General features: G+C 52.6%; 1 protein-coding gene across 1 annotated transcript in view; it reads left to right on the top strand.

Moving 5' to 3' along the window:
• Positions 1 to 958: 958 nt before the first annotated feature.
• Positions 959 to 25,864, top strand: part of GALNT12 (polypeptide N-acetylgalactosaminyltransferase 12) — a 30,657-nt gene continuing 5,751 nt past the window's right edge. Inside the window, exons 1-7 of the mRNA XM_028503520.2 lie at positions 959 to 1,401; positions 11,950 to 12,119; positions 15,396 to 15,585; positions 17,094 to 17,279; positions 20,364 to 20,481; positions 21,779 to 21,955; positions 24,186 to 24,317. Of these exons, the coding sequence (XP_028359321.1) occupies positions 1,037 to 1,401; positions 11,950 to 12,119; positions 15,396 to 15,585; positions 17,094 to 17,279; positions 20,364 to 20,481; positions 21,779 to 21,955; positions 24,186 to 24,317 (1,338 nt within the window). The 5' untranslated portion in view covers positions 959 to 1,036. The remainder of the gene's footprint in view (positions 1,402 to 11,949; positions 12,120 to 15,395; positions 15,586 to 17,093; positions 17,280 to 20,363; positions 20,482 to 21,778; positions 21,956 to 24,185; positions 24,318 to 25,864) is intronic.

Consider the following 25,864-nt stretch of genomic DNA (forward strand, 5'->3'; position numbering starts at 1 on the left):
CCAATTAAATATTCCCAGCACCCCAGTGGCTCCTTCATCCCCTCAATGCCCCCAAAGGAAACCTGGAGCTGAGGCCTGGGGTGTTGAGCATGAATGAATGGCCTGGGGTGTGTGTGACAATATTATGGGTGCTTATGTGTGTTTTTCTAAGGGAACAGTTCATCGCATTGATCAGCTTCTTAGAGGGATCTGTAAGGTGAAGATAAGAAACACAAATATCCACTAGCAGGGCACCAGAGGAGGGTTTGTTATTCAAGGGATCTAAATAGCATATCTTAGGTAGGGCCTGCAGGCCTCAGTGGACAGCCTGGTGTCCCTGAGCCTCCCTGTGCGCGTTTTCCCTTCTGTAAAAAAGAGTTTATAGGCTTAGTACCCCTCTTACGAGACTATACAAGTCAGATATTGGAGATAATGTCAGTCAAATTCTTAGCACTCTGCAGCCCACAATTACTGAACGCTTACAATGTGCCAGTCACTGAGCTAAAGGTTTTAAGCTGTTACTTACAAAAAGAAAACTGATTCTAGAGAGAGGATAAGGGAGAAGAAAGGGAGAGAAATATCCATGTGAGAGAGCAACGTCAATTGGTTGCCTCTTGTGTGCCCCGGGCGTGGGGGGGGGGGGGCGGTGAGAGGTGGGGTGTAGGGGGTGTTGGACCAAACACGCAACCCAGCTATGAGGTCTGTACCTTGACCGGAATGGAACCCGGCGACCTCAAGGGTTGCTGGACAACGCCTAACCAACTGAACCAAACTGGCCGGGACTACGCCGTTACCTTTTAAAGAATGCACATAGCCCAGCCAGCTAGGTGCTAGCCTCAGCAAGTCCGAGCCGGGACGCGGTAAACACAGCCTTCCTACCCGGGTTTGGGCGGCGCTCCCGCAGTCGGCGGGCGGGCTGGGAGGGAAGGGGGCGGTGCGCAGGTGGGGCGGGCCGGGGGCGGGGCGGGGCTGCGCGGGGCTGCGGTTCCGGGATCCGGGTCCCCGGCTGCGCCGCCGCCTCGGGGCGCGCCGAGCACTAGCAGTTGCTGGTGGGCGCATGTGGGGGCGCGCGGCGTGGCGGCGCTGCCCACGGGGGCTGCGGCGCGGCCGGGAGGCGCTGCTGGTGCTGGTGGCGTTACTGGCCCTGGTCGGGCTGCTCTCGGTGCTGCGGACGCACCGCGGGGCCAGGGCGGCGGAGCCGGGACTCCCACGAACCCCGCGCTCTGGCCGGCGCGACCCGGTCCTGCCACGGCCACCGGTGCCCGAGGACGCTCTGGGTGCGCGGGGCGAGGCGGTGCGGCTGCAGCTGGAGGGCGAGGAGCTGAAGCTGCAAGAGGAGAGCGTGCGGCTGCATCAGATCAACACCTACCTTAGCGACCGCATCTCGCTGCATCGCCGCCTACCGGAGCGCTGGAACCCGCTGTGAGTCCTCAGGTGGCGGGAGGAGCCCTGCCCAAGGAGTTCCGAGGCCTCAGTTTTTGCATCTGTAAAGTGGTGGGGTGTCAAAATACCTGGGGATCGCGCACCTTATTGAGTCTTTCTTGGGAGTTGGCAGCGGAAGGGTTATATGGGGGGAGGGGCACAAGAAAGTTTTAAAAAAAGAAAATAGAAAAATGTCAGAAATTGAGAAATCTGTTCCTAGGTGGTCTTTTGGCTCCTTTCCCGTTGAGAAGGGCTGTCACTCGGTTCTGGGTGCAGTGGGAGTCTGGGCTAAGTAGACAGGTTTAAGATGAGAACTGTTTTTGGGTGCCCTTTCCGGCTCCCACTGCACCCTCAATCCGGCTCTGCCAGTATCATCCACTCCGTTCACTTAAGTGTGCACCTGTGTCCGCGAGTGAACCGGTGGGGTGTGCACCCGGGGCAGGTGAGGTGAAAGGTGGCTAGAAGGCCACGTCAGAGGCAGTAAGCTACCTTCTTTCTCACCTGAGCTTTGGGAGGAGGGAGGCAGGAAGGAGTGGCTGGTGGGAAGGGCTCCTTCTGGCTGTGGCCTAGCCCACTTCACTCCTGTGGGTGGTGCAGGCCCAGAGCCTAGTTGTCAAATGCCTAGTTCCTGTCGGAGCTGCTGCTGGGCTCGTTGTACCCACTGCCCAAGTTTCAAGAAAAGAAGAAGTTGGCAGGAGGATGAAGGCCCTTCTGGCCTTCTCTCTCCTTTCCTTCATTGGTGGGAATCTTCCATGTCCCTGTTTGAGCAAGCCCCTCCTTGAAGACCCTGAGGAAAAGAGGACTCCATAGAGGGGGTCCCTGGGAGCATCTAGTTGGGCAGCCTGCTCTGTGCACCGGGCACCTGCCTGCCGTCCCTCCCTGGTCCTTGTCTTTCCTAATTTACAAGTGTGGAAACAGGCTCAGAGAGGACAGGTGACAGCTAGAGAGCAGTAGAACTTGGGGGACTGTGATCCTCCTGGTCCCCTTCGCACTGTGCTGATTTCCAGATTTAAGGGACCTGCTCTGTGGATCCTTGGCCAGAGAGCAAGAGTGTCTGCGTGAGGTGGCCCTACCTCTGCAAAGTTTGGAGGGACTCGCTCCTGCATTTTTTTTTCCTTACACCTGCTCATCTCTAGCCTGGTGCTTTTGCCCGAAGCATTTTCCCTGTGAATCTTTTTGAGAAGTTTGTTTGCTGGGGTTGGTAGCAGTTTCCCCGACTTCAGCCAAAATGGCTGAATGCACGTTTATCTCTTTAAAACTCCGAGGGTGCTTACTGAGTGACCGTTGAGGGGAAGCTTTCAGGTCAGACCCAGGGTTCAGGCCCAGCCCATGTGAGATAAAATTCTGACTCTTTTGCTTATAAGCTCGGTGACCTTGAGCCAACTATCTAGTATCTTTGAGCCTGTTTCTTTATCTGCAAAATAAGGAATGAGTAGAAATAACACAACCTAGGAATGTAATGAAGCACCTAACACCTGGGAACACACTGCCTATTCAATTCTTGTTGGTTTTCCTTGTCTTTCCTGTTGCTAACAATATACACAGGAGGTCACTTTTTAGTTATCCGGGGATTGGTTATAAAGTTTTTCTTTTCTGGGTTCCAACTTCCTTTATTGTCCCAGGTTGTGAAATCTCTTTCAAACACTGCGGATGACCTATGGGGCTTATGGTATCCAGTCTCCATGGTGACCCAGCGGAACTGTGGCCTATCAGGATTTGCTTATAGATCCTGCTGTGGTATTGACCCTGGGGCATTGATCCAAACCCAGCGTGATAAGGAGTATGAATGCCTCCTGCCTTTAATTCCTGCAGCAAGGCCTGTTGGGTTATTCTTGCTTAGCTGGAGAGAAAGGCAAGCTGATCTGAGTTGGGCTCCGCCAGGCTAGGGCTTGAGGCAGCGCTTCAGTGTGGCCAGTAGTGGCAGGGCCTTTCGGGGAGACTCACTTTTATTATAGTCCATACAGTGGTGGGGACCCTTTCAGGCTCTTGAGACTTAGCCTGAGGATTGGCAGATTTGAGTTCAGGGTGAGGATGGGAGGGATGGTCGCCTGGGCATCTAATTAGTAAACCGAGGGGTGTTGAGGATCCTTGAATGGCACAGCAGGAAAGGTCCCCACACAGCATCCAGTCTCAACTAGGAGAAAAAGCCACAGGAACAGGCTGATGTGGGCAGGGCTGATCTGGCACCCAGATCTTTTATTCCCTCCTCCCTTTTAGGGTGGAGACATTTCTTTCTCTATTTTAATTATGAAAACAGTACATGTGCACTCTAGACATTTTAGCATATGCAGAGAAGCAAAAAGTAAGAATAAAAACCACCCATAAACCTACCACCCCGGGGAGAACCACGGGTAACATTCTGCTGTGTATCCTCCTAGACTTTTCCAGATATAGAAGTAGATTTAGAAAAATATGCATATGGGTATGTGGGTGAGAACGTATTCAGATACAAGCATTTTGTAGGCCCACACACGTTTTTAACCAGTGTTTACACTACAGCAGGTCCTCAAATAGCACCGTTTCATTCAAAGTTGTTTTGTTCTAACACCGATGAGATGCCACAGGGACTCAACTTCTATTTATATCGATTAACCTATGGTAAAGTTGGTTTCTTCATACGTTGTTTTGCTTAAAGTCAAAGAATCTATGGATGTTAAGTGAAGACTTGCTGTATAGTGGATAACCCTGTTACCACAGCCAGGGAGTTGGGGACTCCCAGGGGACTATTTGGCTCAGCTCTTCCTGGCGTCTGCCAGCCTTGGTACCGTGTCTGCTGCCTTGGACAGAGCCAGGCTGGTAGAGAAACTTAGGAGAGTTGGTTCTCATTTCTTAAGACTTGGTGTAGCCCCCAACCCTTCTGAGTCTAATACTTTGCAGGCCAGTGCATTAGAGCACAGCTTTCCTTCTGTTAGCTATGGTACTGAATCAAGGAGTTGGGGGGAGGCTGACGAGGAATCCTTGCATGGTGATGCCGTAAGTACAGGGTTTGCAATACTCTTTAACCAGCACCATCTCATGTGAGGCTAGGAGGGAACTTTCACACTGAGATGACAGCAGGCCAAAGCAGGGAGCCAGATAGCTGCATTTGTGGCCTTTGGAAACTTCTAAAAATGTTGATGCCAAGGACCTTCCCCAGAACAAGTAAATAGAGTTTCTGTGGGTAGAGCCTGGGCTAAGGCTGAAGTCAGCTAGGGTTGAAAGCTGCTGGCTGAGAGCCGGAAGATTTCTCACTGGGAAGATTAAGGGCGGGAGCTTTTCAGGGTGTGGGAGAACACCAGAATTAGACAAAGCGGGGATTAAGTTCAGACCAAGTGCAGTTCAAGTTAGTGGTGACATCACAGGGAGTTGTGTAAGGTGTGTCACAAGTAAGAGGTTGCTAACAGTTTTGTAGTAATATTTGCAAAGGGTTTTGGCTTTCACAGATCAGAGAAGCCTCAAGATAATTACTAGAATGCCATTCTCATTTGCATTCTGACTTATGTAGCCGGAGATCTAGGCGAAGTGAGAGTGTGTTTCCAGGGGCACCTGGACGAGGATCCCGGATGAGGATCCACCCATGCGAACAGCAGCCACTCCCTGCCGTAGCAGAGGGGTCGTGCAGCCCGGTTGGGGAGTGAGTGATTACACACAGACATTTGCGTTTCTGAAAGGCTTGCTCTGGTTTTAGTCTCATTCATGCTGCAACTGCCGATGGGTTTAAGTTCGGGAATCAGGACGTGCAGGCTGGGGTGGTAGTGTGGAAGAAATGGCTCTAAAGAGGTAGTTTAGCAAAAGTGTTTGGCATCTTCTGAGGGTTGACAAGAGGGAGTTGGTGAGGTAGGATTTCTCTTTTTGCAGAGAGGTAGCTTGCTTGTCTGTTCTGATAACATTATCTTTGGAAAAACATAACGTGGTGTGGAGATTAGAGTGATGTTTCTTTTGCTTCTCCAAAAGGCTGTAAACAGCAAGATAGTTTATTAATTCTCATTAGACTCGTCTTGTGGCCGTCCATGTGGCACTCTTTCTTTGAACCAGTTCTTTAAGTTTAGAACATGTTTAGTTGTGTTAGTATTTTCATGGTACCTGTTCTCACTCACTCCAATGTCCTTGTGTTGTAGGTGTGTCTCTAGCATGTTGCTGGATTTGTGTTTCTTTTAAATCCAGACTGATAGTCTTTGACTTTAACTAGATAGTTATGTTCACTTATATTCATTGTGCTGACTGATACTTTAGGATTTAATGATGCCATCTTATTTTATGCTTTCTATTTGTTAAGCTTTTTTCTTTCTTAGTCACAGTTCTTTGGGTTGAAAGTGACTGAAAACCCAATGGAAACTGACTTAAATATGAAAGAAAATATATGTTCTTCTATCACAGAAAATTCTGGGGTGAGAGTGGGTTCAGATTTTGAGCCCTGGATTCGGGGATTCGACTGATGTTGTCAGGAAGAGGTTGACTGGTGAGGCCTGGGCATTTGGCCTTCCCAGAGGGCCGTGTGTATGTAAATATACATGTGTGTGTATCCACGGGTGTGTGTATCTACGTGTGTGAGTATCCATGTGTGTGTGTGTGTGTGTGTTTAACCCTGCACACAGACGAGAGGTGTCTGAGAGAGAAACCCCAGTGCAGTAAGGTGAGAAAGGGGAAGGGAACATGGACAGGTAAAACACACGAATGGAGGTTGTGACCTCCCTGGCCTGTTCTACAAAGGATATGAATTTTCATTTATTTTAAAGATTTCATTTATTTATTTTTAGAGAGGGGAAGGGAAGGAGAAAGAGAGAGAGAGAAACACCAGTGTGTGGTTGCCTCTGATATGGCCCCCACTGGGGACCTGGCCCGCAACCCAGGCATGTGCCCTGACTGGGGATCAAACCTGTGACCCTTTGGTTTATAACCCATGCTCAATCCATTGAGCTACGCCAGCCAGGGCGAATTTTCATTTTTTAAAGACATTTATGTGATAACCTGAATACAAAGATAAGAGACTGGAGGCATTTGCTGCAGCCATTTCATTCACATCCATGGACTACCCAGACATGTACTGTGCCAGCAGGGATTGGAGTGGTCCCCACCCAACAGGGCATTGTGACGGTTAAACAACAATGCGGGTGAAGTGCTCAGCGCACTGCCCAGCATATAGTCACCACCAATGAATGTTCCTGGTATTACCAGGTGCAGTACAGGCATGCTGAATGGCCAGAGGAAAACACAGTTCAGCCCCTGCCCTCCGAACGCACATGGATTATACGGGAGCGTTAAGGAAAGGATGGCTGGCTACCGTTTAGCAGTCAGTTTGGCTCTGAGCTTTCTGCCGTGCCCCAGGCAGGAGTGGAGCCCTGAGTGATGCAGAGTGGGCCTCTTCTGATGGAAGGATGCACAGCTTTTTTTACCAGTCAGGAAAAGGGGAGAGTGTTTTTCGTGGAAACATTCCCGAAGGGGACATCCCACAGTCATGAAGGAGAATGCCCTTAAGGGATGTGTTAGAGAAAGAGGGAGAAACTCCCAGGCCAAGAAGGAAAGGAGAGGTCAGGATATTACATTGTTGTTCAATGAAGGAATTTGCTGTGGAGAGCTAAAGAAATATGATCCCGCTTTTAAAAAATAATCTTCCTTTGTGATTATAAAAACAATGCATATTCACTGTAGAACAATTTTAGAGCGCAGGAAAATATAAAGACCTAAATAAGACTCCGCAATAATCCACTGCTGAGAGGTCACTGTTGTGAACATATTGGCATGTTTCTCTGTATTGTGTACTGTGTATGTGTGAGCGCGTGCACACCCGCATCATTGTGCAAGAACTGGCATTGTGCCGCACAGATTTGAACCCTGCTTTTTTGACTTAACATTGTGCTGTGGTCATTGTCTTTTACTGTTAAATATCCTCTGAAATGTGTGATTTGGATAGCCATGCAGCCATGCTGTACTTTAACTCCTCCTTGTTGGATATTGAAGTCGTTGCCAGATTTTTGTTATTATAAATAACATTACGAAGAAAAATTTTTACCACAAGATTCCTTCAGGGTATCTCTGATCATTGCCTTAGGTGAGGACTTCCTAGGAATAGTAGGAGTTCAAAGAGAAGAGGAACATTTGAAAGCTCTGAGTGAGTGTTGCCAAGGTGGTACCCAGCTTCTGGGTGATCTAAGCGGGCATGAACAGAGAAGCCACCCGGATACCTGGACACCTGAGGAAAGTGGCCTCGGGCTTGGGGCTGCCATGGACCAGCGGGGACGCAGGAACACCGGGCAGGGGCTGCCCCGCCGACCCGACTCTGCCCGGCCAGGCGGAGCGTTGTCTTCCCTCCTGCCTGCTATCGTGAGGAGAAACGAGCCTTAACCCCAAACCACAGAGATGTGGTTTCAGACGAAAGGGCAGTTATTTAAGTTGAATAAACTTCAGTTTTGAAGACCTCACTTCATTGTCCTTATTTCCGTTCATTTGTGTATATTTGAAAATAAATTTTAACTTTACCTTTCTTTTTAAAAGGTAAAAAAACTATTTTTAAGTGTAAACAATTCTTTATGATGCTCCTAGCAGGCAAAAATAGCTTTTCTATGCACCCTGTCTAGTACGCAGAGGCTTATTAAGCCCAGACGTACTTCTTCACATTTCTGTACACGTACATGTCTCCCATGTGCTAGCACATCTGTTTGGAGGAGGGCAGCTGCTTTGGTGGAAGTGGAAAAGGAGGAGAGGGGATGGGGCTTTTGTCGTGCCCACTGAGATTGAGGTGCAGTTCTGCAGGGCAGAGTTCGCTCGGTCCACCCCGGGCATCATTGCACTTTTCCTTTTTGCAGTAAACATTTAATTTTGGAAGATTGAAACCTAAAGGAAATTTGCAAGAATAGCACAACAAACTCCTGTATACCCCTTACCTAGATCCACTCATAACGTACTTTGCTCCGTGTAACTTAATTTTCCTCTTTCTACTAGTGTGTTATCATGTTATATGCTTCTGAGAACAAGTTACAGAGATAACAATCCTTTGTCCTCTGTTACTTCCGGGTGTATTTTCTAAGAACCAGGACATTTTCTCATGGTGCCGTGGTGTAGTCACCGAATTCAGGAAATGTGTACAACACTGGGATGCCCCACCTGTCTTGGCGTTTTTCTTTCTGACCTGGTGTCTAGTCGGAAATCAAGGAAGACGCTTCCTTGTTGTGTCTCTTTAGTCTGCATCGGTCCAAAACGGTTCCTTGGCCTTTCATTGCCTCTCGGGACATTGACACTTTCAGGGGTGCGGGCCTGCAGGTGTGTATAGCATGTCTCAGTCTGGGCCTGCCTGGGAGCTCCCTTGTGATTTATTGCACGTGTGTACGGCCACACACCTTAATGACATAAAGCAATAGTGAAGGTTTTTCTCTTACATTATGTCTGTGGGTCAGGAACTCGGGTGTGGCTTCGCTGGTGGTTCTGGTTTGGGAGGTTTCCTAAGATCCCAGTCAGAATGTCATCTGGGGCCCTGGCTGGGGCAGCTCCATTGGTTGGAGTATCGTCCCATAAACCTAAAGGCTGTGGGTTCGATTCCCAGTCAGGGCACATGCCTGGGTTGTAGGTTTGGTCCCCCTTTCAGAGCATGTATGAAAAGCAACCAATCAATGTTCCTCTCTCACACTGATGTTTTTCTCCCCCTTTCTCTTCCTCCCCTCCCCTCTGCAAACAATAAGCATGCCTTTGGGTGAGGATAAAAAGTCATCTGTGGCTTCCATCATCTCAAGGATTGACTGGGGAGGGGCTGGAGGGCCTACTTGCAAGAAGGCACATCCCAAACTGGAAGGTTTGTTGTAGGAGGGTGGCCTCAGCCCCTCACCCTGTAAGGCTCTCCTCAGGCCACTTGAGTATCCCCACTGCACAGCAGCTGGCTTTCCTCAGAGGGGATGGACCATGACCCGGTCTTAGAAGTCACATCTTGTCACTTCTGCTGCATTCTGGTCACGTGTGGTGGTTTTAAAGTATAGTCCCAAATTCTTTGATATCCTTCCCTTCAAAAGAGGGAACCTAGTTCTCCTCTCCTCGTGGGCGGGCCGGACGCCCCTCTGTGGAGCACAGCGCTGAGTCACTGCTGCTGTGGATTTAGGTCCTGCTGGTGAGGCCGGTGGGAATGCCCTGTGGCTCCGGGGCACCAGAGCCGACTTGCTTTCAGCCCCTGCTGGCCTTTCCTCGAGTGCCCACAGTGGGCCTCCAGGCGTAGCAAGGATGGGAATATAAAGGTGGCTGAGAAGAGCCAGCCCTTGTCAGAGACAGTTCACTTGGAAAAGCCACCCTGGTGACAGCAGAGCCTGGGCTGCTGCAGAAGCTCTTGTGTCATTTATGAAGAGGGACCTGGAACTGCTTGGAGCACCGAGAGAGGGGGGGGGGGGTGGGGAGGAGAGGAGGAGTCGCCCACGTGGGGCAGGAGGGAGGGCCTGGTGGGGAGACGCGATTGTAGAACCTTTCTTCAGATTCTAGGGGCCCCTCTGAGCCTCCTGGGGGTGGGGGGTGGAAGCAGAAGGATGACAAGACCTGTGACAAGATCCCCGACACAGGGATCTCAGCCAAGTTCACTCTCATGGGCACTCTGTGACCTGCCCGCGTCACTCACCTTGCTGAGCCTTGCCTTGACAATGAGAACTGTAAGTACTCACCTAGGAATCGGTTGTGAGAGTGCAATAAAGCACTGCAGCCCAAGGCACTTTCTTATTTTTAAACGTCTCTGAAATGAGGATGTGTATTAAAATCCACGTACCCTACAGTCATCTACCTTAGTGTCATATTGTCTGATCATCAGGTTCTTCACTTGGAAGAAAAATTGTAGACCAGAGATATGCTAGCACGAAGGAATCACTGATTTTTAAGGTGTTGCAGTGACACTGTGTTTATTATAAAAAAGTCCTGCTTTCTCGGAGATGTGTGTTGGAATGTGGTGGACATGGTGTTACGCTGAAGATTGCTTCAAGTCGTCTGGGACGCGGGGAGCAGGTGGAGACACAGGGGAGGCAAGACTGACCAGGCCCGGTGAAAGGTACACCAGAGTTTCTGACAGTATCTCTCTGCTTTTTGTATGTTTGAAATTTTTAATAACAAGATAAAAGAAAAAAATGGCATACATAAAGGGCTCTTCCTTGGCTTTTTGTGGAACTGGGTCCCTCATCATTCAGGTCTCATCCCCAGTGTCGCCTCCTCTCAGAGGCCCTCCTTGATTACCCGTCCTGCGGTTGCTCGCCTTCTCCCTCCCCTCTCCCCTCTGTGCTGGCTCTGGGTCATCGCCCTTCTTTTGGTCATTGTTTGGTCACTTTCAGAAACTGTTGTTATGTTCACTTTCTTTATATGGCCCCCCTGAAGGTAAGCTTCGTGAGAGCAGGGGTTTTGCCTATCTGGCACGTAGTAGGCCATCAGGAAATACTTGATGACTGGCCCATTGACACAGTGCCTGGCAGGTGGCAGATTGTCAGCAGATGTTGGCTGCACCCCTCATCCTGCTTGGTTCCCTGTCTCTCCGATCTGCCCCTCAGCCTGTCGTCAAGGCCCCCCCTCTCTGCCTGTGGCCTGGCTGGTCGTGGGCACTCACCCCGTTCCAGAGCTCCCAGCCCAGCATCCAGTCCGCATGCAAACCTCGGTCCTTCTGGTGTCCCTCCTAGGTTTCTGTCCCTCCCCTGTCTTGCTGTCAGCCATGGCCTGCTGATGATTTCCAGGCACTGCCCAGTCCCTGGGGTAACACTGAGAGTTTGTCATTGGTCACTCTGAGGAGAGCATTTTGTTTCAGCCAGTACCCTCCTTGCACAGGAGTGGCAAACCCTACTAAATGAAGAGGGAGCCTACTGGTTCCTGTCACTGCCAGTCAAGGCCCCCACCCCCAGAGAGGGCGGGCTCAGCTCCCCCACCACCAAGAAGCTGCCACAGAATAAGCAGGGATGGCATGGGGACAGTGCGGGCTGGGGGGAGGGGGGGGGCAGTCACTGTCCTCTCTGGAGCCCTCCCTGGAGCATTCCTACGTCCTGGCCCTGGTTCTGGCTGACGCACTGGGCAGGACACCTTCCTTAAGCACAGACAAACACTGCTGGGACAGAGTGTGGAGACGATGCCGGGAACAGGCGGAGGGAGACGCAGGTGGGGCGTGAGCAACCAGAGTGCTGCGAGTGACACACGGAGACAGAGGCGTGGGTAGAGTGGGGGGGTTCCGGACAGAGGGCACAGTCTAAGCAAGGGTCTGGCAGGGGGTGGGAAGGAGTGGACAGAAGGGAGAGCTGCGGGGCAGGGAGAAGGGACAGTCTCCCTGCCTTCTGTGATTCTGCTTAGTTTGTACATCTCGGAAGCCTGAAAACTGCTTTAAAGTTTAGAACCAGCGTCCCACAGTTCAAGTCTGTGGGGTGTCATTTTAGAACCTTTCTTAGAGTCTGTTCGGGCTCCTAGGGGAACGTGGGGGGCTCTGCAAGACCCCTGGAGATTATTCCCCACTCCCCAGACGGAGGCTTGAGACGGTCACCTGTGTTGCGTGCATGGCCCCGTCCCCGGCACCGGCCTGGGCTGGGGTCATGTCCGGCCAACGGCAGGTCCTTCATTCCTGAAGCTCTGTTGTATTTGCAGGTGCAAAGAAAAGAAATACGATTACGATCTTTTGCCCACGACATCTGTTGTCATAGCATTTTATAATGAAGCCTGGTCAACGCTCCTTCGGACAGTCTACAGTGTCCTCGAGACGTCCCCGGACATCCTGCTGGAAGAGGTGATCCTGGTGGATGACTACAGTGACAGAGGTAAGCCCCTGACACGGCCTCATGGGGGAGCCCGGCCTTCCGTGGCCGTGGCTGGGAGGTGACAGTGTGACACAAAATGTGGGGGATAGGCCTGGTGAGGACGGGCTTCCCGCGCGCCCCTGTGTCCCCCAGAGCCTGGTGGAGGGACGCACACGTCACGGCAGAGGGCTCCACTGTGTGGCCCGCTATGGGGAGCGGGAGAGGGACCCACTCTGCCTGGGTGCCCAGGATCGGGGGGTCAGCCTCAGTCTTGAAGGTCGAAGAGTTTGTGGACAGCAAAGGAGGAAAGAGGGCGTTTCATGTGGAGGGCACCGTTGTGGGAAGGCATGGAGGGGCGGTGCTGCATGGGTTGTGCAGGATCTGCCAGTGGTTCAGGAAGGACGGAGGGCCGGCTGTTGCGGGGGAAGGGGAGCAGTCGGAAGAGGGCAGGGAGTGGGGCTGGAGACGGGGGCAGGCGTCAGACCCGAGGCCGAGGAGCTGGGACTTTGTTGGAAGGGCAGGGAGAGCCAGGCAGGGTTTAGAGCAGGAGGGCTGTCTGGGAGAATCCCTGTGGCTGGAGCGAGGAGAGGAGTGTATGGAGGAGATTGGTGAGGAGGCCAGGGGACTGTGGTGCAGGGGGGGCCCAGGTGAGAGATGGAGACTGGGAGTCCAGTGGTGGCAGAGGGAGGGGCGAGGGCAGCATCCATGGGGACGGAGACTGGCCGAGGTGCAGGGAGGACCCATGGGCTTCTGGCCTGGGCCCCTGGGTGGATGTCAGTGTCATCTGAGGGCCGGAGGAGCCACCCAGGACAGGGGCAGTGGTCTGGGAGAGGAAAGTGGGTGTTTGGTTTTCGGATGTGTTGAGTTTGAGATGAGACCGAAGGGGCGGCCCAGACAGAGGAGCTGAAGCCAGGGAGAGGCGATCCGATGAGAGGGTGGCTGCGTGCCTGCCGGCCTGGCCAGTGACGGGGCCCTCGAGTCACACGCAGTCCGGGGTGGCCCTCTGTTATTCAGTGAACGGTCTTTGGGTTTTAACGTGTGTGGTGTGCTGGTCTGGGCCCTGGGGACCTCCTGGGGACCTCCTGGGGGGCGAGGAAAATCCCTGTTCCTTCACCTTCTCGCCCGTGAGTGGGTATGTCCGCACCTGTCCCACGCAGAGCATGTGGTGAGGGACAACTGAGATCATGTGCACACAGACACATGCACAGGATGGAGCCTCGTGGCCCCAGCGCACAGTAGGTGCTCACTTCCGTTCCCTTTGTCCTTTCCTCCCAGGGTTGTTTCAGCCCTGTCTGTGTGGACGCTGGCTCTGGGTCAGACCGCACGGGCTTGGCTCCAGCGGCAGCTCCTCACAGCCAAGCGTGCGGCCTCGGGCAAGGGGTGTGGCCTGTTTCAACCTCAGCGCCAGCCCCTGTTTTATAACAGATTAATATAATCAGTTAGCATAAATTAAATAATAACAGTTCCTTCCTTGTGGGGTCCTTGTGAGGATGAAATGAGGTAAAGCAAGGCCAGTGCCTAGCATATTGTTAGCACTTGTTAAATGATAACTTCTACTTTTATGAAACATTATACTATAAAATCCTGAAAATATCAGAAATGTCTTCATTCAGAAGCAAGTATTAGATTTAAAGTTTTATCTTTAGGGAATTAAGCAGGATTCTCGGGATCCCGTGGCTGGGGGCAACATGGTCTGGACCCCTCCAGCTCAGCTCGGTGTCCAGCTCAGCTTGGTTCCCTCATAAATGTGCGGCAGGGCCATGGTCCGCCCCCCTCACCCCTGCCCCTGGAGTAACCTGTGAAGCAGGCGCGTGCCCTCCCAGCCTGTCCTGGAGGTGAGAGTCCTGCCTGCCTCCTCCTGCCCTTTCTGCGCTGCCAGTCTGAGCTCCAGGCTGGGGAGTCAGTCCCTCCCCGGGGTGGGAAGACAGTCCAGGCAGATGGGAGGTGCAGGCCGACCGCATCCCTGCTGCGGGAGGGGAGGCCACAGGTGCACCTGTGTGGGCGTTCACTGAGCACCGCGGCCCCACCTGTGTGTGGGGCGTGGCTGGTCTGGCTCCTGCCGTCAGCTTATTTACAGTGATGCTTAGGATTGAAACAAACCAACTGATGTGATGAATCGTTCCTTTTCTTTTCTTTTTTTTTTTTTTTGAGTGGTGAGAATATTTAGGGAAACATTTTCACAAACTGGGAAGCAACCTGGAGCAGTTTATAAACTTTTCCCCTCCCTGTTGAGCAAAGACTTGGAGACAAAGCCCATGCGGATATGGGGAAATTCTCTCCTTCTCCCTCTGCCTGAGGGGCGCCCACTCACCTGACTCACGGGGGGCTGTGAGTGGGGGCTTCCAGCGTGGGGCCTGCGTGTGGGGTCGGGAGTCCTGGGCCAGCCCTCGCTGTGGGCCCTCCCTTTGAACTTGGAAGGACTTGTTTCCTTTTCTGCAAAATTGGATGTTCTCCCGACAAGTTTTGGGTTTGTTTAACAAGGATGAGAAGGAGCATGCTCTGTGGACTCCAGGAGGCAGGGTCCTTAGGTTTAAATCACAGGTCCTCAGCACACTTGCTCTGTGACCTTGACCCTGACAAGTTACTTGCCTCTTTGGCCTTAGTGTGCTCCTCTGTAAAATGGGGATAATAGTGGCACCTACCTCACAGGATCGCTGTGAGAACGACCACATGAACTGTGTGCGGCTCACTCAGGTAGCGATGAGCACGGTGGGCCCTCTTAGGTCAGCTGCTGTGGTCACCTCTCAGGTCAGCTGTCACGGTGCCTCCTGAGGTGTGCTCCCAAGAAAAGGCATATTAGCATAAGTGTGATCACATGCTATTGTCAGATTTGCACTAGCACAGCTGTAGTGGAGCGACTATAATGACATAAAGTTTGTGTTAACAGAATTCCGTGCACATTAAAAATTCGTAGCATCTGGTATCATTGATTGACATAATTTATGCTAACACACTTTTTCAGAAAGATGGTGGTTGGGTGAGTCTTGTGCTTTTTATTTTTGAGTGTTCACAAGTCAATATATAGTGTATTCTGGAGGCTCATACCTCTATTTATGGAGATATATACATAGACTGTGTCACGCATGTCAGACATCCCGTGGTTCCGGAATTCCTCCACCCCAGCTCCCAGGCTGCAGGCGCTGCCAGCCTGGGCTCTCGCTGAGGCCAGCATGTCCCAGGTGGCAGAGCAAAGGAGGATTGTGTCTATTTGACCTCCTTTTTGGGACAGGAAGGCCCTGGAAGGACCTGGCTTGGGATATGTGGGGGTGACCCTCGTTGTCCCGCTTGCCTCCCCAGAGCACCTGAAGGAACGCCTGGCCGAGGAGCTGTCGGGGCTGCCCAAGGTGCGCCTGATCCGCGCCAATAAGAGAGAGGGCCTGGTGCGAGCCCGGCTGCTGGGGGCGTCCATGGCCAAGGGCCACGTGCTGACCTTCCTGGACTGCCACTGCGAGTGCCACGAGGGCTGGCTGGAGCCGCTGCTGCAGAGGTGTGTGAGCCATCGGCGTGGGGCGGGGCCTGCACCTTCCGTGACCGTGATCCAGTGTCCTCTCCTCCTGTGCCGGCTCCCAGTTTTCCCTTTCTTGTAAAAATTAGGCTACCCATGCTTCCAGGCAGCTCGTTACATGTCACACGTTCTTGGGGTCTTTGCCAGGGGCCACACAGTACCTTCGAACCTGCCAGGCTGCTCTGCTGTTGTCCCTCTCACCCCTTTTAATAACGTCCTTTATTTATCTGAAGACCTGGGCGTTGGCAGAGACTGAAGGCAACTTCCCCAGTTTAGTGAGCTCACAGTTTTCATTCTCTGGCTCACAGAGTCTGTCCTGAACAGTGCAGTTTCCCCTAAAACTGTAATTCTGACCTCGGGGTCATATTCATCACGCCCCCGTAACTTTCTGGTGTTATGCTAAAAACACATGTAGCTCAAGTTTGGCTGGTCTCTGTTTCTTCACACCATTTTGTGTGTGTGTGTGTGACTCCTATGATTTTTTAGGGTCAAATTCTAGATAAAAGCCCCTAAAACATAACCTGGAGAAACCTCGTGTTTACCCACGGTCCAGTCTCAGTTCATCTTTCCTGGTGTGCTGTCGGATGCAAGAAAACAGTCGGAAGGCGTACCGGAGGATGGCTGGGCTCTGGTAGTTGCTGTGGAGGGGCTGGCGAAAGCATGCACACCGGCTGGCGCCTGTTGCAGAAACCCGTGGTGTTTCCCTGTGTGCGAGATAGTTCAAGATGGCAGAGATTAAAGGACAAGGATAGCAATAGTCCAGGTTCTCTGCTAGCCGTCTCCCATGTACCTGCTCTGGGAGTCTTCATCGTACCCCTGTGGGAGTGTACAGGGTGGGGCAGAAGCAGGCTTACAGTTTATTTCGCATTGCTGTTTATTAAGTATTATGTTCCCTGCGAACAACTGTAAACCTGCTCTTGCCCGAGCCTGCTCCAGTGTTGCCCACGAGGCAACTGGCCCCGAGCGGTGAGGTGACTCGGCTAAGGTCACACGTCGAATAAGGGGCAGGAGTGGCATTTGTGCTCTAACTCCAAAGCTGACCCCTTGGGTAGGGGACATCTCTGTACGGGGATATGATTATTTCTTGACTTTTTATGACTCGTTGTGATAAAACGAAGGAACCTTCTGCAATCTTGAGAAGGTGAAAATCTGCTTTCTGTTTTAAAAGTCACCTTTATTTTTCACATCTTGACTTCCGTAGAGGGAGGCACGTTGAGCCGGAACATCCACAGGTCCGATCAGAATATCAGAGCTGTGGGGCATTTCATAATAAGGTCGGGATCCTTGCTCCCCACTTTCCCCCAAGAGAGTCCCCCAAGATGCTTACCTGCCCGACACAGCTGCAGACCCGGAAAAGGGAAGCAGGTCTTCCTCACACACGCAGGTGCTCCTCCCTCCTAGTGGAAGGGTGAGGAGAGTTCGTCCCCAGATTTCTGCATTGTCCTCCTGCGCCCGTCCACGTGGAGAGACCGGTGTCCGGGTGTTTGCAGGATCCACGAAGAAGAGTCGGCGGTGGTGTGCCCGGTGATCGATGTGATCGACTGGAACACCTTCGAGTACATGGGCAACTCCGGGGAGCCCCAGATTGGCGGTTTCGACTGGAGGCTGGTGTTCACCTGGCACGTGGTCCCCCCGAGAGAGCGGGTGCGGATGCGATCCCCCATCGATGTCATCAGGTCAGGAGGGATTATTTGTCGTTCTGCGTATTTATGCATCTTGGGTTGATTCTGTGAGTGAGCCTCTTTGCATCCGGCTAACGTGTCGGTGAAGGCCGTCGGCAGGGACAGTTAGCTGTTGGGCCCCCACCGTCCTCCAGGGTATTTGTTTATTGTTTTTATTAAAAATCTTCTCTACATACATGGATTTTATATTGGGGGGGTGTATTTTAAAAATCATGGTAAAATATACATAGCCCAAAATTTACCATTGTAACCATTTTTAAGCATACGATTGAGTGATAACAAGCACATCCACAATATTGAGTGGCCATTGCCTCTGCATATTTCTGGAGCTTTTTCATCACCCTGTCCAGAGACTCTGCCCTTGAAGCAGTGACTCCCCTCCTTCCCTTCTCCAGACCCTCGTAACTTCTCTTCTCCTTTCTGTTCCTATGAATCTCCCTGTTCTAGTTACCTCGTATAAGTGCGATCATACAGTATTTGTGTTTTTGGTTTTTTTTTTAGATGGGGGAGAGAGAGAGAGATCAGCTTGTTATTCTGCTTATTTATGCATTCATTGGTTGATTCTTGTATGTGCCCTGACTGGGGATTGAACCTGCGACCTTGGTGGATTGGGACGATGCTCTAACCAACTGAGTTACCTGACTAGGGCCCAACTTCATTCTTTTTTTATGGCTAAAGGGTATTCCATCGTCTATACGTCCACAGTTTGCTTATTCATCCATCCGTTGACAGACACTTGGGTTGTTTCCGCCGTCTGGTTATCATAAATAATGCTGTTGTGGACATGGTGCACTGTTACTTCTTTTGAGCCCCTGCTTTCAGTTGTTTGGGGTGCACACCTAGGAGGGAATTGCTGGGTTCATGGTAAGTCCATGTTGAACATTCTGAGGACATCCTGTCAGGCACCTGTTGAACTGGGGACGTGAGTGGACCTGGGGGTGGCAGAGCTGCTTTGGCCAGTGGGTGAGCCAGGGTCTGAGGAGAGTGGGCTCATGGGAGGCTCAGCGCTCATTCTTTTTAAGATTTCATTTATTTATTTTTTATAGAGAAGGGAAGGGAAGGAGAGAGAGGGAGAGAAACATCAATGTGTGGTTGCCTCTCACGTGGCCCCAACGGGGGACCTGTCTCGAAACCCAGGCATGTGTCCTGACTGGGAGTCGAACTGCTGGTGACCCTTTGGCTTGCAGGCCCGCACTCAATCCACTGAGCCACACCAGCCAGGGTTCAGTGCTCATTCTTGAGGTGCTGAAGGAATAGTCTGGCTTGTGCCTTCCCTTCCAAGTTCAGGACCCGTTAGGAGACAGAGGTGAGAGTCAGGCAGGTGGAGATTGGGCTTCAGCTTTATTGCTGGTGTTTTGAGCCAGAAATGGCCTCTGCACCCACGTTTGGCATTTGGGTTTCTGAATCCCTCCGCTTGAGTTCTGACCTTGAGATGACCCACTGCTGCTGTCTGAAGTGGAATGAGTATGGAGAGCGTATTGAGAGGTGGGGCTGGAGAGTTCAGTGGGGTCAAGTCCAGTCCAGCCTCGAAGGCCAAGGAATGGGTGTGGGCCCTACCCTGAGAGGATAGCAGCGACAAAGGGATTTTAGGTGGAAGTGACTTTTGCCTGATGAATTCTTTCAGGATCGTGCTGGGTGCCATGTGGTGAGGGGCCTGGGGGGGGGCAGGGTGCAGGCGGGGACAGCAGTAGGAGGCATTGCAGTCTCCCAGGGCGGGAGCAGATGGTGCAGGAGAAGGCGGGGGTGGGGTGGGGGAGTGGTGGACTCAGAGTTGTTGTGGCGGGACAGCTGGGAGAGACTGAATGGGGGTGGGGCACAGCAGAATCAAAGGTACCTCCCAGGCTTCTGGAGGATCCCTTAGGGAGCATCCTGCCTGACCTTTCATTGAACAGGTTTGGAAACTGAGGCACAGAGTAAGAAGGATCTTATCCAGGGTCACACATCCAGCCTGTGATGCCAGCATAAACTCCCGTTGCCTGCTCCCCCACCGCCACCCCACACACATGCTGAGGGATGCTGTGGCCAGCTACCCCCACCCCCGTAATACCCTAGGCCTCAGTTTCCTCACCTGTGCAATAGGTACGAGCATATCCACCCTGTCTGTTTCCTAGACTTTGAGGATGAACACACGTGAAAGTGTTTTGTACTCTAGAACCTTCCTTTCCTCGGGGAACCTTGCTGTGCTTTTCTCAGCTGGCCTAGAGCTTGGAGCGCGGGGAACATCAGTACTTGGTCAAGGCCCGGATGTGCGGCTGGAGGATCGGAAAGTTAAACTTGGGTTCTTGGTATTACGTAGTTCCCCATTTCTGAATGTGTTCTTTTCATCTGGTTGTCTGCGGTGTGCTTACAGCTTTCCGCTGTGGTGAGGTGGAAGCCTTGGGCCATTTCTGAGGAATCTTCCCGAGGAACCTGGTAGCGAGAAAACGGGGCCAGCGGAGGATGCAGGCCAAAGCTGGTGTCCAGGTCCTGGAGGGGCGAGTCCTCCAGCTGGAGAGGAACAGGCCCTCGGGGAGCCTTTAGAGGCTGGTGCCTGTTACGATCTTCTCACCAGCTGCCTGGGGGCCTCTGTGAGTGCTGGCACTGTGACTGGGTGCCCCAGGTCACCAGCCCCCACCCCCACCCCCCGTACCTGCCATTCACTGGGGGACTGTGGCCTTCTCTCCTGGTCCTCTGTGCTTCTGAAAGTATAGGGTTTCTCTGTCTTATGCCTTTGCTCCTGATGGCATCTTCTTGGAGAATCACCCGTTTCTTCTCTTGGCTAACTCTCCTTTGTTGTTCTGCATACCCTGCCTCTTCTAGGAAACTGAGCTCCCTGCTTCCGGCCGCCCCCTATGACCTCTTCTGTGTTCACACAGGCTCAGGGCGACCTAGTGAACACATTTGTCCCACACCCAGGTCTGCCCTTGCCTGTGGAGCTGCCTGTGCCCCCAGGCCTAGCTCAGTGCTGGGCGGAGCGTGAGCTCAGGGTACTCTTTAGAGACGGATGACTGGACTGAAGGGCTTGTGGTGGGCGGGGAGTCCAGCTAACCGGTGGTTTCCTGCTGCTTGCCCTGCAATGTGGATCTCGTACGCTTCCAGGTCTCCGACAATGGCTGGCGGGCTGTTTGCTGTGAGTAAGAAATACTTTGAATATCTGGGGTCTTATGACACAGGAATGGAAGTCTGGGGCGGAGAAAACCTTGAATTCTCCTTCAGGGTAAGTATTCCAGCTTTCTCTTCGGACTCATTCTTAACCTGTTCCTCTCTCTCTCTCTGCCTCTCTCTCTGTCTTTGGGAAGGATGGGATTTTATGAGAGCCTAGTAGATTCTTCCTCCATATTGTCAACTTGCCCAGCAATGCTGAAAGATGGCAGTGGCATGCTCATCCTGTAAACACGTCTGCCTGCTTGTTTGAACTTTTAAAAAATACCTACTTTTAAATAGACTCAGGGTAGGAAAAGGCCTCACCCAGTTCTTTCCTCTCACTGGGGGGTGGGGGGTGGGGGGAAGGTCTGAGGCCCGAGAGGGGCCGTGGCTTGCTCAAGGAGTGGGTGTCAGGGACTAGACTGAGGTCTAAAGTGAGGTCCCTGCCTGCTGGTCCCATCCTTTGGAGACTTGTTTATGAAGTGGCCACCTTATTTAGTGGGCTGACTTCCAAACTTTGACCCACCTAGAATTGTTGGGCAACTTCTTAAAAAGGCAGATTTACAGGCACCGTCCCCAGAGAGCCAGGCCCGGCGGGTTTACGGCAGGGACCAGCAATCTGCCTTCTGTGACCGGCCCACCCAGCGATCCCTCTGGATGTGACTCACTGCTGACGCCCCTTGGAGAAGCCCTGAGCATCTCCGTGGGGTTCCCAGTGACCCAAACCTGGCATTTCAAGTATCAGAAGACCCTTAGGTCAATGTTAGTGCTTTTCAACAGAAAATTTAAAATTTTCATAGTATTTTATATGGTTTCCTGCTTAAACAGCATTATTTAATAAACAAGAATTTGGCCTTTGGCCCCAGCGTGAAGCCACCCTGACGCCTCAGCCCGCTGAGTTTCAGAGTGTGCTCCTAACGGTCTTTCTGCCTTCTCCCCAGGTGTCAGGCCGCTCTGCCTGCCTCTGGAAGCTCTTCTTTTTCCCCTTCCCAACTTCTCTTCCTACTTGCTGCTTTCCTATCTTCTGTGGCTAGGACACCAGGTAATCAGCCTGTATTTTACATACTGAGTAGTTGGGTTCCCAGCGAGGTCAGCTCTGGGTACAGCCAGGAGTCAAGTGCGCGAGCTTTAGTGCATGGACTTGGGGTCTTGGTTCCAGGGCTCGTGCGTCTTTGGGGCTGCCTTCCTACTCCAGCTGCGTTCCGTGTTCTGCGTGTGCTGGGGAAGTGGCCTGCTGCCCCACGGAGGGGGAGGGCTTGGCGGTGCCCGTCATGATGCCTGAGTCCGGCCGCCTGGCTGCGGGCACTGCGGGCCAGCACCTCATTCCCCGCCCGCCCACCCACCCGGCCTCTTCTCTGCTCTGTGTGCAGATCTGGCAGTGCGGTGGGACCCTGGAGATACACCCGTGTTCTCACGTGGGCCACGTTTTCCCCAAGCAAGCTCCCTACTCCCGCAGAAAGGCTCTGGCCAACAGTGTGCGTGCAGCCGAAGTGTGGATGGATGAATACAAAGAGCTGTACTACCATCGCAACCCGCATGCCCGCGTGGTGAGTCCCCGGGCCCCCGCACTCGGCCTGGCCTCCTCCGAACAGGGGCAGCCGACTCTGGCCCCGGTGCCATGGCAGACCTGGTTCCAGAAATAGAAAATTAGCTGGGTGCTCTTGATAGAGTATGGGAAAATGTTATTCCTTTATAATTTACAGTTGATTGTTAGTATCTGCAGTAGCTCTGTCCTGTACAGTCACCGCAAACACTGAATTTGGGAGTCCTGACCCACCGCTCTCAGGGGAAATAAATTCAGGGTTAGGTCCCCAGAAGCCTCTGGCAGGTCGACATTTTTGTCAGCCGATCAATACGTAACCTCGTTTTACGTGTTTCTGCTTAAAGACACCTTATTTACTACATGTTGTTGGTTCATTACATTGGGCTTGCGGCCACCAGGGCTGCCACTCATGCCTGAAAGAAGCCTATCAAACACACTCTTTCTCCATCAGGCACGTCACAGCCTTCTCCCTCCGAGGCCGCGCCTCAGCACTCCGCTGGGGGGCCATTTCACACGGTGGAATCTCCATCGTGAAGCACAAAAATCTGAAAAATGTGGCACTAAACAGACCACAGAAAGGGTTCTTGTTTACAGTGTGAGAGTGGCACATTGGGTGACTCAAGTTTTTTGCCACCCTGTGCGTGTCCTCACATGACAGAAAGCATGAGAACATCCCAAGTGTTGATTTGAGGGTTACAAACACATTTTTTCCTTATTTTTAAAAAAGATTTTATGTACTTATTTTTAGAGAGAGGGGAAGGGAGGGAGAAAGAGAGGGAGAGAAACATCAATGTGTGGTTGTCTCTGATGCGCCTCCTACTGGGGACCTGGCCCGCAACCCAGGCATGTGCCCTGACTGGGGATGGAACCAGCGACCCTCTGATTCGCAGGCCAGCACTCAGGCCACTGAGCCTCACCAGCCGGGGCCAATTACAAACAAATTTTAACAAATAGGTCCACTGCCCCTGCACAGGCCAGCTCTTCGTGCCCCAGGACACGGGCCCCCAACCTTGCATTTCCGTAGCTAAGAGGGCTACTTGGCAAGACCAGGTCTGCCCCAAGATTTCCTGGCCCCTTGATGAAACTCTCTTCTGATTCCTAGTAGCAGCCCTTCCTTCAGGCCCCCTCTGAAATTTTCATTTTAGAGACGAGAAAACTGGTGTGGCAGAACTGGGCCGGGGGTGTGCACACTGTGCAGAGCCCTGGTGACCCTGCCCCTGGCCTCCCTCCTGGCCTCTGTCTGCCTCTGGGCTCTAGAGTCACTGCTTCCTCTGCCTCACCCCAGGCTGTGGGGTGGAAACACCTCCTCTCCCCGGCCCTGCCCCCCCAGTCTCAAACCCCCAGCTCCTTCTCCCCAAGAACTCCCAAACAACAGGGTTGTGAGAGGGGCACTATGCACACCTTTTGCCCGAGTGCCCCGTGGCCTTGAAATGGACATTGGGTTGCAGGCGAGGGTACAATGACTCTCATCAAACATGAACTTCTGGAAAATACGCAGACATCTCAAATTCTAGGCAAACGTTTTTGTGTATTGTTACCGTTTTGTTAAACATGTAACTTCTCAAACTTTATTAGTCGAACGTCACAGTGCAGGGACAGCAGTGTCTCCACACTCAGCACCGCTCATGCGGCTGCCATGCTGAACAGGTGCGTCCTTCATTGAACCATCCCGGAAGTTCGAACCCAAATTCTGTCCAGAGCACTGAACGTCCACTAGTCTTCGCTAATGCAGCATTTTGCTCTCACCATTGTCAGTATACATTTAGACTTCAGTACATGGAGCATATTAGGTTTTCATGCACCAGCGTGTCTAGAAAACTTACCTGTGTTTGCAAGTGAGTGTCAGACATCAGTAGGAAATCAGGATGTCATTGTGCACGTGCGCTGCTGACATTTGCTGGCCTGTGGTCGTGTGTGCATCCATGGTGCGAGGGTCCGCGGGTCCAGTGCAGCCCCGGCATCTGGTTCCCTCATTCCATCAGCAGGCGCCCCGCGCCCTTCCCTCGTGCACCTGCTTAAAAGTGCCTGGGAATGTAATTGTGGGACAGTCTCACCTGCCCGAGCACTGCCACTGTGTCTGAGGCTGTTGTTCGCACTCTGGGTCCTGCCCAGGGCCCGGGACACATTCGGTGCTCCATAAAAGCTTATTGCAAGAGTGAGCACCAGTGGGGAGAGGGGCCTCGACAGGAAGCACCATGACCTGCAGGGGCTTCACTGTTGTGTTGTTTTGTCAGGAGCCCTACGGGGATGTGACGGAGAGGAGGCAGCTCCGTGCCAAGCTTCAGTGTAAGGACTTCAAGTGGTTCTTGGAGACCGTGTACCCAGAACTGCACGTGCCTGAAGATAGGCCCGGCTTCTTCGGGATGGTGAGTCAGGTGGGCCCGAGGTGGGCAGGGAGTTCTTGGCCCTCAGGCCTGGTCAGCAAACCCTGGGCATGGAAGACCCCTCGGTGGGGACCCCGGGCCTCCCCAATCCCAAACTCCTCTCCCTTTTCATCCACTGGTCGTCCTTCTCCCCGCTCGGGTCCAGAATGTCGGCCCTGGAAGCCATCTGGAAATCAGCGAGTGTAAACTAGGACTTTGGTGTTTCCATGTCCTGGTTTTTACTATCGCCTCGCAACATTACCTCAAATCTCAGTGGCCAGACAGGCTCATTTCCAACTCAGGGATCCTCAAAGCCAGCAGTGGGGAAAGGAGAGTCACTTCTGTTATTTCAAAAAACCTAAAAGGAATGTTTTTGGAATGAGGCCAGCTCCTGGCTGTTGTCTGGAATTGTACCAGGTTGGCAGGTGTTCGTTAGAGGTGCTGGTGTTTCCTGGGATGTCTTTGGTGAGCACCAAGCAGGAGGGAAATGCATTAAATTCCTTGTCACTGTGAGAGTGTTCAGGTGTACAGAAAGCCAGCGAGAACGGTGTAAAGAACCCTGTCCCCGAGGTTCTAGAATTATCAAGCTTTTGCCTCTCTTGCTTTCCCTCTCCTGTGCTCCCCTCTCCCCCATGTTTCTTTCTTCCAGCAAACCCCAGGCGCTGTGTCATTTTACTCCTGTGCATGTCAGCGTGCATCGCAGTAAAATTCAGACATCCTCCCACAAAACCACAGGCCATTGTCACTCCTGGTCAAATGAACGATGATTTCTCCATGTCGTTTACTATGCAGCCCCTATTCAGAGTCCCCCAGATTTTCAGATATCTCTCGGGTTGTCTGGTGCGCTCCCTTGGGGTCCCAGCAAGGTCTGCACGGTGCGTGTGGTCAGCGCCTCCCCTCCCCTCCCCTCCCCCCCCTCCCCTCCCCTCCCCCTCGCTGATCGAAGGCTGTCCCGTTCCTCCTTTGCTCCCCGCCCCCCTTTGCTAGCACAGTCGTTGCCCGGGTAGAGTGCCTCACTCTCGGAATCATCTGATTGTTTCTTTGTGATGACTTTTAAATGGTGCCTCTCTGCCCCCATATTCTTTGCGACGGAAGTGAGGTCTAGAGGTTTGATGGGAGTCGGCGTAACCTTTTCGGCCAGGACACTTCGCGGGTGTGCTTTGTATTTACGTCATGTCGTAAAGGACGCACGAAATGCCTGGTCCTCCCGCTTTTAGCGATGAGGTCGGTCAGTGGGTTCATGGAGGGTCCCTGGGACGTGCCCTGCTCCCAGGTTGCTTCACAAAGCAAAGAGACCTCGGGGACCTGGAGGGCTGTGCTTTATGAGCTGGTGGGTGGTGGAATCCTTCCTGTACGGCTGAGTCTTGTCATCAGAGCCAGGCTGGTGAGGAGTGGACAGGGCAGGGCAGCAGTCGGCTTCAGGAGGACTATTGAGGGCACTTCGGACGCTCTAGGAAGGAATGCGGGAAGTACAGTACTCGAGTGTTCCCCTGGAGGCGTTGGAAGGGAGGAGGGAGCATGGAGCTTCCTGTGGTGTTTTGCTCTGGCGG

This window comes from Phyllostomus discolor, chromosome 3 (assembly GCF_004126475.2).
Source record: "Phyllostomus discolor isolate MPI-MPIP mPhyDis1 chromosome 3, mPhyDis1.pri.v3, whole genome shotgun sequence".
NCBI classification, from domain to species: domain Eukaryota; kingdom Metazoa; phylum Chordata; class Mammalia; order Chiroptera; family Phyllostomidae; genus Phyllostomus; species Phyllostomus discolor.